The sequence below is a fragment of the Peromyscus leucopus genome, chromosome 12 (genome assembly GCF_004664715.2).
Source record: "Peromyscus leucopus breed LL Stock chromosome 12, UCI_PerLeu_2.1, whole genome shotgun sequence".
Taxonomy (NCBI): domain Eukaryota; kingdom Metazoa; phylum Chordata; class Mammalia; order Rodentia; family Cricetidae; genus Peromyscus; species Peromyscus leucopus.
Genome location: NC_051073.1, coordinates 542,587 through 559,568, shown reverse-complemented (window position 1 = coordinate 559,568; position 16,982 = coordinate 542,587). Strand labels below are relative to the sequence as shown.

Sequence of the window (16,982 nt, the reverse complement as noted above, 5' to 3'; positions counted from 1 at the left end):
CTTCTATGTTTAATCTAGTTAGTGGCTTGTTCTGTTCTCTGATCTTCAGGCAAATTTATTAGGGTACACAATATATCACCACATCAAGTAGTGGAACAGAAATAGGAGAGGGACAGCAGGAGAGCCAGAAAGGTCTAAATAGGACAGACAGATCCTTGAGGCCTAAGGTCTATCACTTGATTGCTGATGAAGCGATGGGTGGCCCACAGAATTCACTTCCTTATCACTCTTGAACTGTACATGATACACACAGACAGGTGCTCATTTCATAAAACAGAAACTACCCATTAAAAAGCTTGTGTGGAATGCCAGGCGGTGGTGGCACATGCCTTTAATCCCAGCACTCGGGAGGCAGAGGCAGGCGGATTTCTGTGAGTTCGAGGCCAGCCTGGGCTACCAAGTGAGTTCCAGGAAAGGCACAAAACTACACAGAGAAACACTGTCTCGAAAAACCAAAAAAAAAAAAAAAAAAAAAAAAAAAAAGCTTGTGTGGAGCTGGAGAGATGTTAGGAACATCTACTGCTCTTCCAAAGGAACCAAGTTCAGTTCCCAGCACTCATGTTGAATGGTTTACAACCACCCACAATACCTGTAACTCCAGCTCCAGATGATCCAACACCTTCTCTGGCCTTCATAGGCACCTGCACACATGTAACATACACATGCTCTCATAATACATAAATAAAAAATAAATCTGAAAAAAAATAGCTTATCAGTAGAGCCAATACCATCCTTTACACCAGACAGACAACACTGGGAACAGCCTGAATTAAAAGGTAGAGGGACGTAGGGGTAAGGAATCTGGAGAGAGAGAGAGCGTAACTCTTTGAGTGAAGGGGCCAAAGGAGAGGGCAAAGACATTCAGCTTTCATACTCAACCTTCAGCACTGTTCTGGGGTTGCACAGAGATTGGGGGACTAGGGAGGTAATATGATACATCCCATTTCTGTGCTATTCCCAAAGTATCTGCTGAACATAGGAAGGTGACAGAGAGTGGGAGAGTAGTCATGCCAGGGAAGGGGCACCTAGTTCCCCTAGAAAGGATACAGGCAGACCCTAGAAGGAGAAACCCCCTTCGTGGAGGAGATCCTTTTTTCTGGGGGCAAGAGTGGTAACAGGTCTCTGGCTAGCCACAGGAGATATCTTAACCTTGAACCTTCTATATTCTGAGGACATCAATAACATTTAAGACTCCCAACCTTGAGTGCTCACTATTGACAAGACAACACACCCATAATTACAGAGGCAAAAATGAGAAACCATGCCCCCAAAACTAGCTGAGCTGGGCAAGCACACAGTGGTGCTACACCAAAAGTCAAGGGAAGAGGAAGGTCTCTCCCTGCCAAAGAGAGTGAGGCTAGTACCACGGTTCTGACCAGCCACAGAGTGGAAGGCAGGCAGGAGAGACTGGCCCTGCTGCCAGTGCAGAGCTGGTGACAGCACAGGAGGACTAAGAGACCACAAGAGAAGGCTGACCCAGAAACTGCAGTCCCTCATGTTACAATGCTGAAGAGTCTTACGTGAGGTTGAGGTGCAGAGTGTCCCTAAGGACTTGGGCTGTGTGCGGATGACAGGTGTTGAGGCCTGTGTTGTAACCCTCGGGGCATATTGAGGCACTGGAGATGGGTAGTACTGAGCTGGATACAGGTTGTAGCCATTGGGAGCCACAGGTGACCTTGGGGGATATATGTGCTCAGACTGATACCCATGGTTCTCATAGTAAGGTCCAATTCCTGGAGGTGACCCCTAGATGATAGGAAAAGAGATAAATCAGTTACAGCTCTCATTCAACCTAAAAGCTTAGAAAGTTAATATCACATTATGTTCCCATAAGAGAGGGAGAACCAGCATATTCACCAAGCATCATAGCATTACAACAACTCACTTAAAATGACTAGACTCTGTTTCTGAATTAACTTAACAATGTGTTTCATTGGCTTTGGTTTCCTGGTTCACTTGTTTCCATTATTTACTCTTTGAAATAAAGAAAAAGTGACTGATAATTGAGATCCCATAGGAAAAAAAACAAGGAAAAAAATGAATACAAGTTTGGGGTCAAAAGTCACTGAGCTAGAATCCCGCTGCTCTGGTTCCTGCTCCAGGTTACCCCCTGAGCACTGGGGTGTGAAATTATGAGCCAGGCTGATTCAAAACAGCTCATGCCTGAGAATTCACCTGCTGAAGAGACCACATTCAGCTCCTATGTACAACCTCCGGTGTGGTAAATGCACACTTTTCAGCTGAGCTGAAAATCTGCTAGAAGGAACCCAAGATGCAGGTTCCTCTGGCCATTCTCTCCCAGGGCCCCTTCTCTCATGCAGCTGTAGTTGGCAGTCATTTACCCACTGGCTCTCATCAGGGGGTTGCTAGCTCAGAGTAAGTAACCCTATACAGTGTGTACATCTTGGTGCAGCAGGTTCAGGTGCTCTTTCAGGGGGACGTGGGGGTCAAAGCATGTGCTGTGTAAATGTGAAAAAGACAGGATCCTCTGCTGGGGTGTCGATCCTTTCACTTCGCCCATTTCACATGACCTTCCTCAGGCTGCATACCCACCCCTAGCAGTCCCGAGGACTTCATAGCTTCGGCATTCTTATATCCAATCTCCTCATTCTCAGTGGTTGGACCTCTCCTGGAGGTCCCAGTTGCCTTCATCCATGTCAAATGGTTCTTATCCAAAACTCTCCAGCTCCCTTTCTGCTCAGTCTCTCTCATTGGCCTCAGGATTAACAAGACATTATCCTCTGGAAGCAGGTATCCTCAGTAGGGGCCACTAATGTTCAGATTTTTAAAAACTAATTTATGTATTGTGTATGTTGCACATGTGTGTAAACAGGGATCAGAGAACAACTTGTGAGAGTCAGTTGTCTCCTTCCATTCTATCAGTCCCAAAGATTGAATGCAGGTCATCTCTTACCTTATAGAGCTGTCTTGCTGGCCTAGAGGTTGAGAATTTTAAGCGTGACAACATGAACACTCCAAGGTTAACAATCTGTGTTTCATAACTCAGCACTCTTCTTCAAAAGTCCAAAGATTATGACTTGAAGCCAGAGTGGTAGGACAGTGAAAGCCAAACCTCATATAAACAGAGCACTCCAGATTCAGAAATCAGGTGAGTGTCTGGCCCAGATCCCTCTCAGGAGGAAAGGCCAAGGCATACCAAGCACTTTGTCCAGGATGGCGCTCTTAAAATTATAAAGAGATCCAGTAAAAAAACAAAAAACAAACAAACAAAAACAAAACAAAAAAACCAAAACTAAGTACCAGACTCATAAAATGGAGCACTGGCATGTTTCCCTGAAGATCCTAGAAAAATATTCTTATTAGCCAATAAGTATTTATAAATGTGGAAGATGTAAGGTGCACTGGCCAGGCTTGAGGATGACAAAAACTATTACTTTTATTGCTCTAGGGAGTGGGCTCCCAGTAGGAATGAACTACCCAAAGTCTCATCCAAGTGTGACTGTTCCCCAGTTACTAATAGGGAGACACTCGACAGCATCGTCACAGACTCTCCTCCCTAAACTGATGCTCTCTGCCCCATCCTGTCTCTCCTGTATGCATATCTATTGCCCTTGAAGGAAAAAGAGCACACACAGTGTACCAATCCCAGCTTCTGCCCAGTGGTGGCTTTCCAGGCACTCTGTGCCATATTGGGCTCCATCCTGCCCTCACCCTTCCAACATAACTGTGGTGGTTTGAATAAGAATGCCCCCATAGGCTCATGTATTGAATACTTAGTCACTAGTGAATGGAACTCTTTGAAAGGATGAGAAGAATTAGGAGGTGTGGCCTTGGTGTATCACTGTGGATGGGTTTTGAGGTTCCAAAATTCCATGCTGCCTGTAGATCAGGATATAGAACTCTTAGCTACCACTCCAGAAACTATCTACACACCATCATACTACCTACAAAGATGATAATGGACTAAACTTCTGAAACTGTAAGTAAGCCCCCAATTAAATGCTTTCTCCTCTAGGAGTTGCCTTAGTCATGGTGTCTCTTCACAGTGATAAAACAGTGACTAATTCAGCAATAGAACAGTGACTAATTTAGACACTTTGAACAACGTCCAAAGGGCCACCTGCTCCTACACGCAGCTCTTAAAATTACTGATGGACACCTGTGGAAGATAGGAGAGGGATGAAGGAACAAGGAAAAGGCAAGAGATGTTAACAATTAACCACTTACTGAGTTCAAAGCCATCCTGGCTGTGTCAGCAACATGAGGAGGTGAGTATCTGGCTTCTTCCAGGTGCCCTAATGGAAAGAAGCACACATGGTAATATTTCAATACAGTTTAGTTTTGAAAGACTCCAGGTGAAAGTCACATTGTACTAGAGTAAGCTGCAGTTCTGCTCCTGGCTTGGAGCCTTCCCTTCACCTACATCTTCCCAGGTCTCTTCATTCCTGGTGTGTTTGTGCCATGCAAACTAATGTCCTCCTTCCTTTGGGGTGCAGAGAAACTCATAAGTGAGACTGGGATACAAGTTGAACTACTGTGACCAGAAGAGCCTGGCCTTGAAGAAGTGGGGACAGGCAGAAGGCCCTGCCTCCTGGGGAGTACCCAAGGCTGAGCCTGGTTTTCCAAGCCCTTCTACACTTATATAGTTCTCAGGAGGGGAACAGTAATGGCTCCTCCCACTTACATTCACCAAAAGGAAGATTCATGGGAGAAAAACACAAGAACCATCAGAAACATCAAAACCCCATCCTACCCCATAGAAGGCAACAGCAGGCCTGCAAGGCAAAGACCTGAGGCTGTGCACCTTCCTGGAAGCATCCTTAGCCAGGTAACTGAATGAGCCTGACTTCACAAAATGGATACCATGGCTGACACATTGTTAAGATTGGGTTCGCTTCAAATATGCATGGAAAGGAGTCTTCAGAGAGCAGAAGAGCGAGCAGCTGTCAGAATTAGACACACCCTTTTTAGAACTCCACAGGCGTGTTCCTGCAGACGCCTGCCATGGAACTGGTGGCCTGCAACTGAACACCAGAGACATGCTGTGCTGGACTCTTCTACATAAGCTCACAGGGTTACCCAAGCTTTAGTAAATAATATGTTTTAAAATTCCTTATAACACATTGTTATGGTTCAAATGTAAAATAGCACTCCAGTTAGTGGTGCTGTTTTGGAACAGCATGAGCCTTTTGGAGCATGGGACTTGAGGCCTACAGGCCAGCTCTACTCCCTGCCTCTGCTTCTGGCTAGAGGTCCTGCTTCCTGATTTACTAGGATGACAGCAAGCAGTTTCATGCTCCCACTGATGCAGACAGGAGGTGGTCCTGGGCCATATTTCCCAGCCATGAGGGATGTATTTCCTGAACAGAGATCCATAATAAATCCTTCCAGTTTGGCCAGTTATCTAGCACAAGGAAGAAACGGTACATGACAAACAGATCCACCCCCAATCTGTTTACTATCCCAAACCCTAACAGAAAACAGTGCCGACCTAACTACTTTGACCAACTCAGTGACGTATGGTTATGAGAAGTCCCTGGATCATTTCATATGTAGCCACATGTGAAAAGTCGATAGGAACCAGAAATGCCAACAAGCATCAAGTCCCTTACTTAAGCAAACCAGCTTTCCCAGCATTGTCCTCCACTGACAGACTTTCATCAAGCTTCTGAACCTTGGTGCACTCCCTCATAAAAATCTAGTTTAATGAAACCTTGATTAATCAGTTTACTGAGAATCCCCATTTTCAATAGATTCCTAGTCTTCTTATCAACCTCAAAGGATACCTGGGGAGCTTGACCTGTGTGCAGGAATCCTGTCAAGTCAAGCTAGCCAGATTCCTCTCACTATCTTATATCTTACCAATTTCCCATGCACAGACACTCTGCTCCACAGCTGTAGGTTACCATTCTCTCTTGCTGCATTGAGAATCAGAGCATCTCCTCCCCACCACAAAGCTCCCTGCCTGGTCACTCCACCTGCTGAGATGCTCCTGAATACATTGGTCCTCGCCTTGCCTTAACGGGAGTTGTTGCATTTTTTTTTTTCCCATTGATATCCTCTCTATGAGGGCTTTGCTTCACACCTCCCAGCTAGACTTGAAATGATCTAAGACTATTCTAAGAAACCATCTTCGGGGAGGGGAGTGTTTAGCTATCCTCCAGATAATCTGACAAGGAAGACTGGGAGGAGTTTAGAAGCCAGGAGGAGCCCTTTTCATCTACAAGGACCAGGTGCTTGGGTCCTGGGAAGATGATCAATGGGTAAAGGGCTTGCTAAGCAAGCATGAGGATCTGATTTTGGATCCCAGAACCCCCATAAAAATTTGGGCATGGAGGTACCCACCTGTAATCCTAGTGCTAGGGAGGCAGAGCCAAGAGGATCCCTAGGACATGAATGGACACTCTTGCCCATTCTGTGAGTTCCAGGCTCAAATACCCTGTCTCAAAAAATTAAAGAGGAAAGAGGGAGAGGAAAACGCCCACTCAAAACATCTACTCTGGATCTCCACATATGCACACATGTGTATGCACACACACACACACACACACACACACACACACACACACACACACATACATAAACATGCATACACTACACTACACATCTACAAGCCTGATGCTTAGGTACACAGAAAGTAGTAGGCAGCACTACAGAGCTAGATGCTATGGAATTAGGGACTAGGCTTTAGGCTGGACTTGAGTCCCAACCCAGATTCAGTCTCTCACTAGCTGTGACCTGGGAAGGTCCTATGCCTCAGTTCTCTTTCAAGATACACAGAGATTATACTAATCTCAGGAACTTGAATAAGTTAACAATAATGCAATTGGTGTTGGTACACAGTGTTACCTTAGTCTTAGTTAAATAAAAACTAATTTTACCTGGGGATATAGCAAGGTAGAGTGCTGGCCAATCACTCAGGGGGCCTTGGGTTTGATCCCAAACGCCACTGAAGAAGCAATTCTAAAGGCTGCTGGTCGGGGTTGAGGGCAGCCTCCCCTTCAACACTTGCAGATTGGTACTGGTATTCTTCTAAGCTGTGAGAAGTTCACCTGCTCTCAAAGCTCAGTGTCTCTGAATGGAGCAGCAGAGGCCACCTGTTCATCTCCTAAGCAAAGTTACAGTACTTGGAGCACTAAATAAAAGAAGCTCCCCCAGAAGCCAACAAACCTTCAATAAAGAAAGATGATGACGGCTTTGATGCACCAGGTGCACCAGACCATTCATTTCTTCACTTGTAGATCAAACAAATAGAAGAATCAGGCCAAACTAGGTTTTTCTAAGATTAAAGTCAACAACTTTCTGGGTATGGGGAAGAAAAGTGAACAACATACAGGTAAGAGAAGTCACCACTTAAAATGTGTGGGAAACACCTAAACCTGTTAAAATGGCATCATTGTCACCCACTGGTGTCTTTTCTACGATCACTTTGTAAATAACAGACTCTAAGCTTGGACGTCTACCTGGTGCATCCTGATTTCCTCCCATAAGCATGGCTAGCCAGGCCACCCTCCCAGTTCCCTTCCAGAAGAACCCAGCTGCACTGGTTCTCACTCCTCTGAGGTCCTGCTAGCTCGTTGATCTGTCACACCAATTATGGGTTTGGTTGAAGTTTCAGGAAATGAAAATCTGATCCGCTGGCAGTTTTCCCAGCTTGGGAGCCCTCTGAAAGGAGCAATGACTTGGTGCTTGAAATTCATGCAAGGAGGAAGCCAAGAGCCCAGCAGGTGAGTTGTCGAAGGAAAGCCATCAGAGGCAGAAGCCGGCAGAGACTCCTAATCTGTCCAGTGAGCCCCTGACCCACAAAACACGGAAGCCAGAAATATGAAGAAGGCCCAGCTCAGCTACCATGGACTTTGGAAGAGGAGAGGGTAGCCTGAACTTCCCCAAAACGATGAAAGGAGTGATGCCCACACTAAGTGGGATCCACAAAGGTGTGTCAAAAAGAGCCAGGGAATCACGTTCAGTCCTGGCCATCTTCTAAACAGGAATTTCTACAGACCCATGTGACTGTGACACCTATGCACTGACTTCTGAAAGGAGCAAGACATAACCAGACAAGGGATCGGTCCTGTCATTTAAAGAACCCTAATGCTTGTCTTTGACCTTGGAGAGCCAGCCATAAGGAAACCCTTTGGGAAACTGTCCTTTAAGGGGCAGGAAAACAAATGAGGACAAGGTTCCTAAGGGTCCTTGGATGGCAGCCTTGTCCACTCCATCTCATTGGAACACAGTGTCCTGGTGCTGTCTAGTGTGAGCCCATAAATCACCTGTTCAACTGTCACACAATGGGACAATGCTGTCGAGTCCAGTCTCAGCCCATAACATTAAAAAAAAAACCACTTTCTCTAATAAGAACTGCCTTGTAGTCCTTTCCTCTCTGCAAATGAGGACAGACTCATTGAAACTAACTTATATTCAAGAATGTGGGATGGCCCAAATAATTGAAGTCCACTGATGTAATCACACACCACTTCACACTGGTTCCTTCATGAGTTCCCCAGAGAGCCAGGTACTGTTCAAGCTGCCAGAGGTGGGAGGGGATCCCCAGAATCTGTGCCTTTTTTCCACATCTGTCAGCACACTGCCACCATCATCAGATACTGTGCAGCCAATAAACACACTGAAGAAAACCATGGCTCAAATCATATCATAAGATACTCTCTCTTTAGGGACACAGTGCACTGTTAGGAGGAGGCTAGTCAATAGTATCGGGAGAAGGTTTGAGACAGTTAGCATAAACAAGTACCTGACATGGAGATCCTGCCCTAGCGAGGGAGAGGTATTTAAAAGAGGCACTTGTGCCATCAGACTACCAAAACAGTGGACCTGGAAGAATTAAGACTTCCTCAGAAACCCCAAAGAAGGAAAAGGCTGAAGCTGGTGCCAACCAGAGGAACTTACTTCTCGGAAAGAGATTTCACACAGTTCTCACAGCTTATACAGCCACCTTGTAGGAGAGACCGAGGCTGATGCAGTGATGGATCAGATAACGTGGAACCATACCTTGAGCAGGACTGCTTAGGTATGCTTACTTCCTGTCCACTATTTAAACATAGATCTCATGTAAGGACCTCCAAAATGAACTTAGGGTCACTGGACCCTTTTATTTGTTCCTTTTCCCAGTGTGGCCAAATAATAAATCTCCTTTCTCTGCTCTTCACTATGGCTTGTCTCTTTAACTGGTATATTGGAGATGGTGGCTGGGCCAGGCTTCTTGGGAGTGCCAGCTCTGGTAACTAGAGGAAGAGAAAGAAAGAAAAACAAATCACCTCATAAGAGGCGAGCCCACACCATCTGAATTTCTTTTTCTATGAATGCCTCCTTGTCCCAAGAATATTACAAACTTTTTAGGGCAGGAATTAAGTCTTGTTCCTTTCTTTTTTTTCTTTAATCTATCTTTGTGCCATACCAAAAAAAAAATGTATCAGTGTGTGTGTATGTGTGTCTCTGTGTGTGCTTGTACTGCTTAATTTTTTTGTCAACTTGACACAAGCTAGAGTCATCTGGGAAGAGGCACCCTCAGTTGAGAAAATGCCTCTATCAGACTGTCCTATAAGAAAGTCTATGGGGCGATTTTCTGATGATTGAAGTGGGAGGACCCAGGCCACCACGGGCAGTGTCACCTGGGGAAGGTAGTCAAAGCAGGTTGAGCAAGCCATGTGGAACAAGCCAGAAAGCAAAGTTCCTCAATGGCTCTGCTTCAGTTCCTGCCTCTAGATTCCTGACCTAAGTTCCCTGGATAAGCTTAGATAAACCCTTTTCTCCAGGAGTTGTTTAAGTCATGGTGTTTTTTGTTTGTTTAATCACAGTAATAGAGAAGCAAACTAGGAATAAACACACAGAAACACACATGCTCACACACATACATGCACACATAAATAGACACACATACACATATGCACATGTGGTGTTGTATTCCTCCAAATATTGTGCATGCTAATAAACTTATCTGGGGTCAAAGACAGAGCAGCCACAATATTAAACATAAAGGATAGGCAGTGGTAGCACATGCCTTTAATCCTAGCATTCCAGAGGCAGAAATCCATGTTTTCAAGGATACAGACAGGTATGGTGGCTCATCACACCTTTAATCCCAGAAAGCGAGCCTTTAATCCCAGGGAGTGGTGGTAGAAAGCAGAAAGGTATATAAGGCGTGAGGACCAGAAACTAGAAGCATTTGGCTGGTTAAGCATTCAGGCTTTTGAGCAGCAATTCAGCTGAGACCCATTCTGGATGAGGACTCAGAGGTCTCCAGTCTGAGGAGACAAGACCAGCTGAGGATCCGGCGAGGTGAGATAGCTGTGGCTTGTTCCGTCTCTCTGATCTACCAGCATTGACTCCAATAACTGGCCTCGGGTTTGATCTTTTTAATAAGAACTGTTAAGATTCATGCTGCATGCACACATATATACAAGTGCACATACACACAGAGACATGCACATACACATTTGCACACACACAGACCACAGAAACTCACAGATAGACACATACACACACACACACACACACACACACACACACAACACACACACAAGCACACGCACATTTTTTGGTTTTGGTTTGGTTTGGTTTTTCTTTTAGTTTCAGAGGCTATATGAGTAAGATAAAACTGAACAGCCAGGGATGGGAAGCCCACACCAGGACATTACCAGCTTCACAAGTTGGACGCAGTGGGAGACCCCAAAGACTGCAGGTACACAGAGCTAAGTGTATATCTAACAGAGACAGGCAGAAAGTCATGGCAGGGAACTCCTCAACACACATCCAGGCCCCTGACCTTGCCCAGGCCACTCTGTTTAATGAGGATACTGAGTAATAAATGGGATGTCATAAAGACTGAGTGATAGCATGCTCTCCAGCTCTGAGCTCAATGTGACAGAAAACAGGCTTTGCCTTCCAGCATTTATGCTGCTGCTATGTGGAGAAGAGACCCGATTCAGGCCATGTGAACCCAGAGGCTGGCCTTGGGACTGAGGATTGTCGGAATCAGCCAGAAGGCAGGCTTTGACTGAGCCCAGGGAAACCAAGTTTCCCAAATATTCAAAAGTGCAGCAGAGGATGGAAGGTACTAGGAAAGTGCAGATTCCTCAAAGCACAAGACCTAGGCTGGGAAGGTAGGGTTTCCAGGGCATTCTAGAACACAAATGACTAAGCATTAGCTACAAGGCCAGATGTGGTGACCTTTAAAGTCACTGCCGATTCACTATAACGTATTGTCGACAGCGAACTTGAACACTTTTCAGAGCTGTTTAGAGGGACCTCCAACTTTGTGGTCCCTAGAAATCATCTCCTGTGTCCTGGACCTCAGATTATTCAGATCCCATATGAGCTCAGATAAGAGTTCAGAGCCACCTGCCTGGACACCCCTTCGAAAGCAAGGGCCATAAATTAAAGGGAAATTGACTCTCTGTGTTGTACCGTGGGTAAACAAGCAATAACAAAGCCAGACTTGTTTCATCTGCCAATTCAGCTCACCTGAAAATCCTTCTGTGTCACCGTCCCACTCCTCAGTCACAGCATGGAGGCTAAGCCATCTGTCTACCCATTGTCTTTGCGTAAATTTCTACAGCCACAAGCCTTTGCTGGTCTTCACACACTAGGTGCCTTGTTATCCTACCCTGCCCCTTGAGCCCAAGCCCCTGTGCCTGATAGCTCACCTGTGTACACAAGGAAGGCCAGCAGACTTCCTCCCTTCCCCCACTGTCTACACGGAGGACAGAAGAGTCTCTTGGCCACCCGACCTCTTCAAAGTCCATCCCATGAACAACGTAGGACACTGACAATATACATGGCCTGCAGTTGTCCACATGGATTCTCCTCCCAAGATGTCTCTATGCATTACTGTTTCTTTCTCCTGTCGATCACCTGCTGGAAGAAGCAAGCGCCAGGTCCAGCTCTACTTCCTTCCAGAATTCCAGGCCTACTCCCAGAGGCATCCTTTAGGATGGCCACTGTGATCAGATGGGACTCTAATGACCGTGTTCCTCCCCGAGAACCCACAGGCAGGTTTAGACCATAGTTGCCCCTGGCATGAGGTTACACATGAACCACCCTCTTTCATAACCAGGTCGACTACACTTAGGGCTGCACATAAAGGCTCCCCAAGTCGGCCTTTGCAGGTCTCAACTCTTAGGATCACGATACTCTGAACTCCGATCCTCAAAGGCCCCTGAACTAGTCCTAGGGATAGCATGGGATGGCCCCTAGGGAGGAGGAACCAACAAACAAGGCTTAACAACTTCAGCCTTAAGGACAGCTAGGGGAACAATTAGGTGAGAACAGTGGATGGGAAAGCCTCCCCATAAGCTGTGTGGCTCCCTGGGAGCTCTCCTGCCCACCCCAGATGCTTCCTTTGCCCTCCCCACCAGCAGGGCCAGTTTCCAGTCTTTCAGGAACCCAAACTGGCCAGTCATTTGACTGACTAGACACCTTTCCTCGCTTCCTTAATGCCCAGTGCTTGGGCTGACCAGGAGTTCTCAGACACAGAACTTTCTGCAGAGCTTACAAAAAACTCCTGGTTCCCACTTTCAAGGTTTGATGAGTACTCAGAACCTGAGCAATGACCTCATATTAAGGAACCCCTACCCCTATCCCTCACTTTCCTAAGCTCCCTCAATACTTAAATGCAAAGAGTGATGTAGTCAACTAGATTCTTGATTTCTATTTCATGGTAGCTCCTGGCCCCAGGCTGGGCTCATTGCTTGAGAGCAGTCCACTCAGACAATAAAGAAGTTGGTACTGGAACTCCATACTTCATATATCCAGGCTTCATCACCTGCAGGACAGTTGCACAAGTGTCTGTCACTCAGTGACCCTATAACCCAGGGATTCAGCCTTCTGGCCCATTTAGTAATGCCCAGGCCCTGGCCACTGTGGAGCTGCAGAAAGAGATGGATGGGCCTATGAGGTTAGGAAGCCTGGCAGCCTGGCCCCAGAGCACCTGAGGTATCCAGATTCCCTAGACTTCAATCTCAGTTTCCCTCTCCACTTCTCTTGACTTGCTGCCACACTGTGATCTCAGGACTAAGGGGAGGAAAAGAATTGAAACTCTTTGCAGATGGTCAACATCTCTGCCTAAGACTCCAATGCTTATAGTGTTGACCTACTGAGGCAGCTCCTGTGCTATGCCCTGATTCTGCCCCTTTAGTCCCATCAGGGCACCAGACAAGCTACCTAACCTTTGCATCAGCCTCCCTATAGCTGAAGTGAGGCAAACAGATTATAAAGAACACACTATGTCGTCCCTCTACAAAGTGTCACACCACTGTATGCAGCTATTGTACCAGTGTGGCCAAACAGCCTCCTCCAATGACTGCAATGCCACAGGCAAACAAACTCGGGGCTCTGCACTTGACTCCAAGACCTTGCTGCTGGAAAGCCGACAAAGGTGTGTGTGTGTGTGTGTGTGTGTGTGTGTGTGTGTGTGTGTAGGTACCTGTATATTTAGGACCAAAGCTGGGAATGAGCTGAGAACATAGGCCAGAGATGCCTAAAAAGACCAGACTAAGATATGAGTCCCAGCTTCCATAGGCGATCCCCAGCTCTTGAGAACACCCCTCAATTGAGAACTTGGTCTCCTGCCTTGGTGATACTCCAGCCCCCCCCCTTCCTTCCTTCTGTCTTTAGACAGGGTCTGACTTGATGGCCTTGGACTCACAGAGTGCCAGATGTGCCTGCCTCTACTTCCCAAGTTGTGGAATTAAAGATAATTCTCACCACACCTGGCTTCTGAGTTTTCATTCTAACATCATATGAAGGTCACTGGAAGGAGCCCCCCAAGCACCTCTTCAGTAGAAGCACAGGAAAGGTGAGGAGTAGGTAACCTTGCTTACCTGGAGGTTCTTCACCACCCACCACTGCAGCTGCTTAGCAGCCTGGGATCTTTTATTCCCTGTGTCCCCCTCAAAACTGCCCAGCCCTCGGCCTTCCTGACAGGAAGGAAGCTGTTATAACCCTCAGTTACAGAAGAACCTCTCCCCTCCTCCCAAGCCAGGTAAACAACCCCCACCTCACTTTGGATTTTCAGAACTCCTTGTTAAGTGGCCTGCCCTTTGAAACTTTCCACAATGCCTGGCTCTTGCCGGCTAGAAGCTGAAGGAGTCAGCACTGGATGGATTGTTTTAGCCCCAGGACTAAGGTAAGTATTTGCATGCAAGATTTTCAAGCCCAACCAACCCTTGTAGGGTCTCCTGCTTTCCAGGCCCACTTAGGGCTGCCAAGCTTGCTTTTCAAACAAGCTGCCAGAGACCTATGCGCTCAGGACGGAATTAAGGGCCATCAGGAAGGGCCTGGGCTCTCAGCAAGCAAAAGCCCAGCTACAAGCCACCCACAACGTCTGGGGCACGGACACACAAATTTTCAGGCCGTGGGACAGTTCATTTCTTCAGCTGGGCTCGCGGGTCCTCACACACCGCGCCCGTTGCCTAGCTGGCACATTGGGTCATGCTGCTACCATTCCAAGTCCCACCCGATAAGAAGCATGTGCTCTGTGGTCAGCCTTCACCTGAATGGGCAGTTCGCGCCTGGCAGCCGGGCCGGCTTCTCCAGTGCCGGCTCCTCCAGAACCCACTCCAATGAGTGCCCAGGGCCAAGGCAGCCTGGCCTGCACCATCGACGCGGGTCACCGCACCGGACCGCTGGAGCACTCCCTACCCCCAATTGGCGGGCAGTTCGCGTCTTGACAGGGTCCCCAGGGCCCCACAGCGCCGCCTGTATCGGTCCTCGGCATCTCAGCCAGTTTCCAGTTTCTCTCCACCTCGGTAGGGACCAAGGAGCGGAAGGAGTTCAGGTAACCTGCCAGACCGCCGAGATTTCCCGAAACAAAGAGAACGGCGAACGAATCTCTGCATCTGAGTAAGTGACTGTATACAGTAGGTGATACGACCCAGGAGCCTGCTCCACCGAAGGACCCCACCCCCAGGTTCCCTCTGCTCCAAGCCCTTAGCCAGGAGATGGCAGGACCACAAGCCAAGCCGCTAATCTATGGCGTCGGCCTGGGGTCTCAGTCATGGGATCTGGGTCTCCAGGCCCTCTCCCAGTCCCCAGAATGTGTTCCCGGTCCGCTCAGTCCCGAGATGGTCGCACCTGTCGCGCCCTGGCCTCGCCTAACCCGCTGTACCCTAGACGCCCCTGCCTGGCACCACCGGGCGGACCCGGGTCACCCCCATTTCCCCTCCCAGGCCGGGACCCAGTGCGGAGACCACGAGTTTGTCCCGCCTGCCGCTCACCTGCTGCGCTCCCCGCCCCTCTCCGCCTGTGCCCAAGCTTCTGGCTTCCTTGTCCGTCCCAAGTCCCTGACCTTCGCTTAAATCTCCGGAGGCGGCGTCCCAGGAGCCAGGGCAACACCCCTAAACGCAGGTGCCGGGTCACCTCGGCCAGGAGGAGGGGACGGCCCGGAGCTGCGGCTGTCCGGGGAAAGGAGGAGGAGTTTCCCCGAGGGAAGCCCAGGGAGCGCTCCTCCCCTACATGGCCGGACCAGAAGGGACCCAAGGCATTTCCCTGGCCGCGACCCGCCTCCTGAGCAGCGCACCCTCGAGGCCCAGGCCCATAGGACCGCTAGGGTCCCGGCGCGATATCGTCTTTAGACTGCAGTATGAATGAAAGGGGAAGACCTAAGGGAGCGCTACTCTGATCCCTTGCAAGCCCAGGAGCCACTAGTTCCCAGCCCCGGCAGGCTCTAGTCTGAAGACACCAAGAAGACATCTAAGCAGGGCCCAGTTGGCAACATCACCTCTCAGCTCCCGGGCTAAAGACCCTCCCCAGTGTGCCCAGGCTTTCCTCCCGAAGAACACCCCCACCCCCACCCCCGCTCCCAAAGTCCCCTGGGAAGTTTCCAGAGGGGTGGGATGTCATTTGTACCGAGGGTGGGGCAAAGTGAGGCGGGGGATGCGTTCTGTGCCGTCTGTAAGACCCAGTCTTCCCCTACTTCAGGTGACCAGCACAGTCTCCTAAGCAACTCTCCCTCTGACACACGGAGCAGCTAGCTGGTGATTTTGCGAAACTGAAGAAGACGCTGGAGGAGCCAGGAAAAAAAACGCCCCTTTTGTAGTGTGCGGTTCACAATTACAAAAAACGGCCTCTTTGTACAGGTGTCTGTACCAAGAAGAGAGCTGCTCTATGGCAACTTTTATCCGCCCAGTCTTTCTCTCCAGGCTTTCCCCCCAGCCCATCCCCATTTGCCTCAACAGATCCCCATAGTTTGCCTCCACAACCTACCCATGAAGCAAATCTCTTTTTTCTCTGTAGCACCTGGTGGAGTATATAAGGTTAGGCCTTGGACAATCTCACAATCACAGGTTGATTTTTGTATTTTGAGACAAGGTCTCACTTAGCCCTGGCTGTCCTGGAACTTGCTTTACAGGCCAGGCTGGCCTATCTCTGCCTCCCATGTGCTAGAATCAAAGGTGTGCACAGCGAGAAGGGCATTGGAGGTTGAAAATTTTATGGAGTTTTACAGGACTCTCTTCCATGTCCACATAAATTGAAATGATTTTTCTCCTGTTGATCTGTTGTGCCAGTTTAAAGAATAAACGCCCCTCCAAAAAAAAAAATGGTATGAAAGCATTTTCTCACTTTAGTAACAGGCACTTATGAAGTATTTCTGTTCCAAAACTCTGGTTACATCCACACAGCACACAAGTGTAGCCAGAGTTTTTCTCTCTGGGTCCCGCCAATCCCCAGCAGTCCCTCAGCCCACTTATAAAATAAATAAATAAAATACAGACGCTTATATTATTTAAACTGCTTGGCCATTAGCTCAGGCCTACCATTGTCTAGCTCTTACTCTTATACTCAGCCCATTTCTGTTAATCTATATGTTGCCACATGTTCCATGGCTTTACCTGCTGCCTCTACATGATGCTCCCTGGACGACAGGCTGGTATCTCCTCCTCTCCACCTTCTTGTTCTCTCAATTCTCCTCTCTGCTAATCCCGCCTATACTTCCTGTCTGGCTACTGACCAATCAGTGTTTTATTTTTCAATCAATCATCCACAGCACACAAATAAACACAAAATGC

General features: G+C 48.0%; 2 protein-coding genes across 5 annotated transcripts in view; one reads left to right on the top strand and one right to left on the bottom strand.

The window, feature by feature from the left end:
* The window catches only part of Tmprss2 (transmembrane serine protease 2), a 40,166-nt gene extending 24,869 nt beyond the window's left edge, over window positions 1-15,297 (bottom strand). For 2 of the 4 annotated variants that reach the window (XM_037209599.1, XM_037209598.1), the window contains exons 1-3: window positions 15,192-15,273; window positions 4,189-4,256; window positions 1,521-1,746 (exon numbers count right to left, since the gene is read on the bottom strand). In XM_037209599.1, coding sequence (XP_037065494.1) covers window positions 1,521-1,746; window positions 4,189-4,203 — 241 coding nt within the window. In that variant the 5' untranslated portion in view covers window positions 4,204-4,256; window positions 15,192-15,273. Of the gene's footprint in view, window positions 1-1,520; window positions 1,747-4,188; window positions 4,257-15,191 lie in introns of all 4 variants that reach the window. The other 2 variants (XM_037209600.1, XM_037209597.1) reach the window with 2 other exon arrangements.
* Window positions 14,017-16,649, top strand: LOC119088766. The gene is made up of 2 exons (XM_037209601.1): window positions 14,017-14,817; window positions 15,895-16,649. Exons 1-2 carry the CDS (start codon window positions 14,075-14,077, stop codon window positions 15,896-15,898), a joined length of 747 nt encoding a protein of 248 aa, XP_037065496.1. The 5' UTR covers window positions 14,017-14,074; the 3' UTR covers window positions 15,899-16,649.
* The last annotated feature ends 333 nt before the right edge of the window (window positions 16,650-16,982 follow it).

What these genes read in the sequence shown, in the direction of transcription:
- LOC119088766 (XM_037209601.1), top strand. Translation starts at nt 14,075, where the DNA reads ATGGATTGTTTTAGCCCCAGGACTAAGGTAAGTATTTGCATGCAAGAT.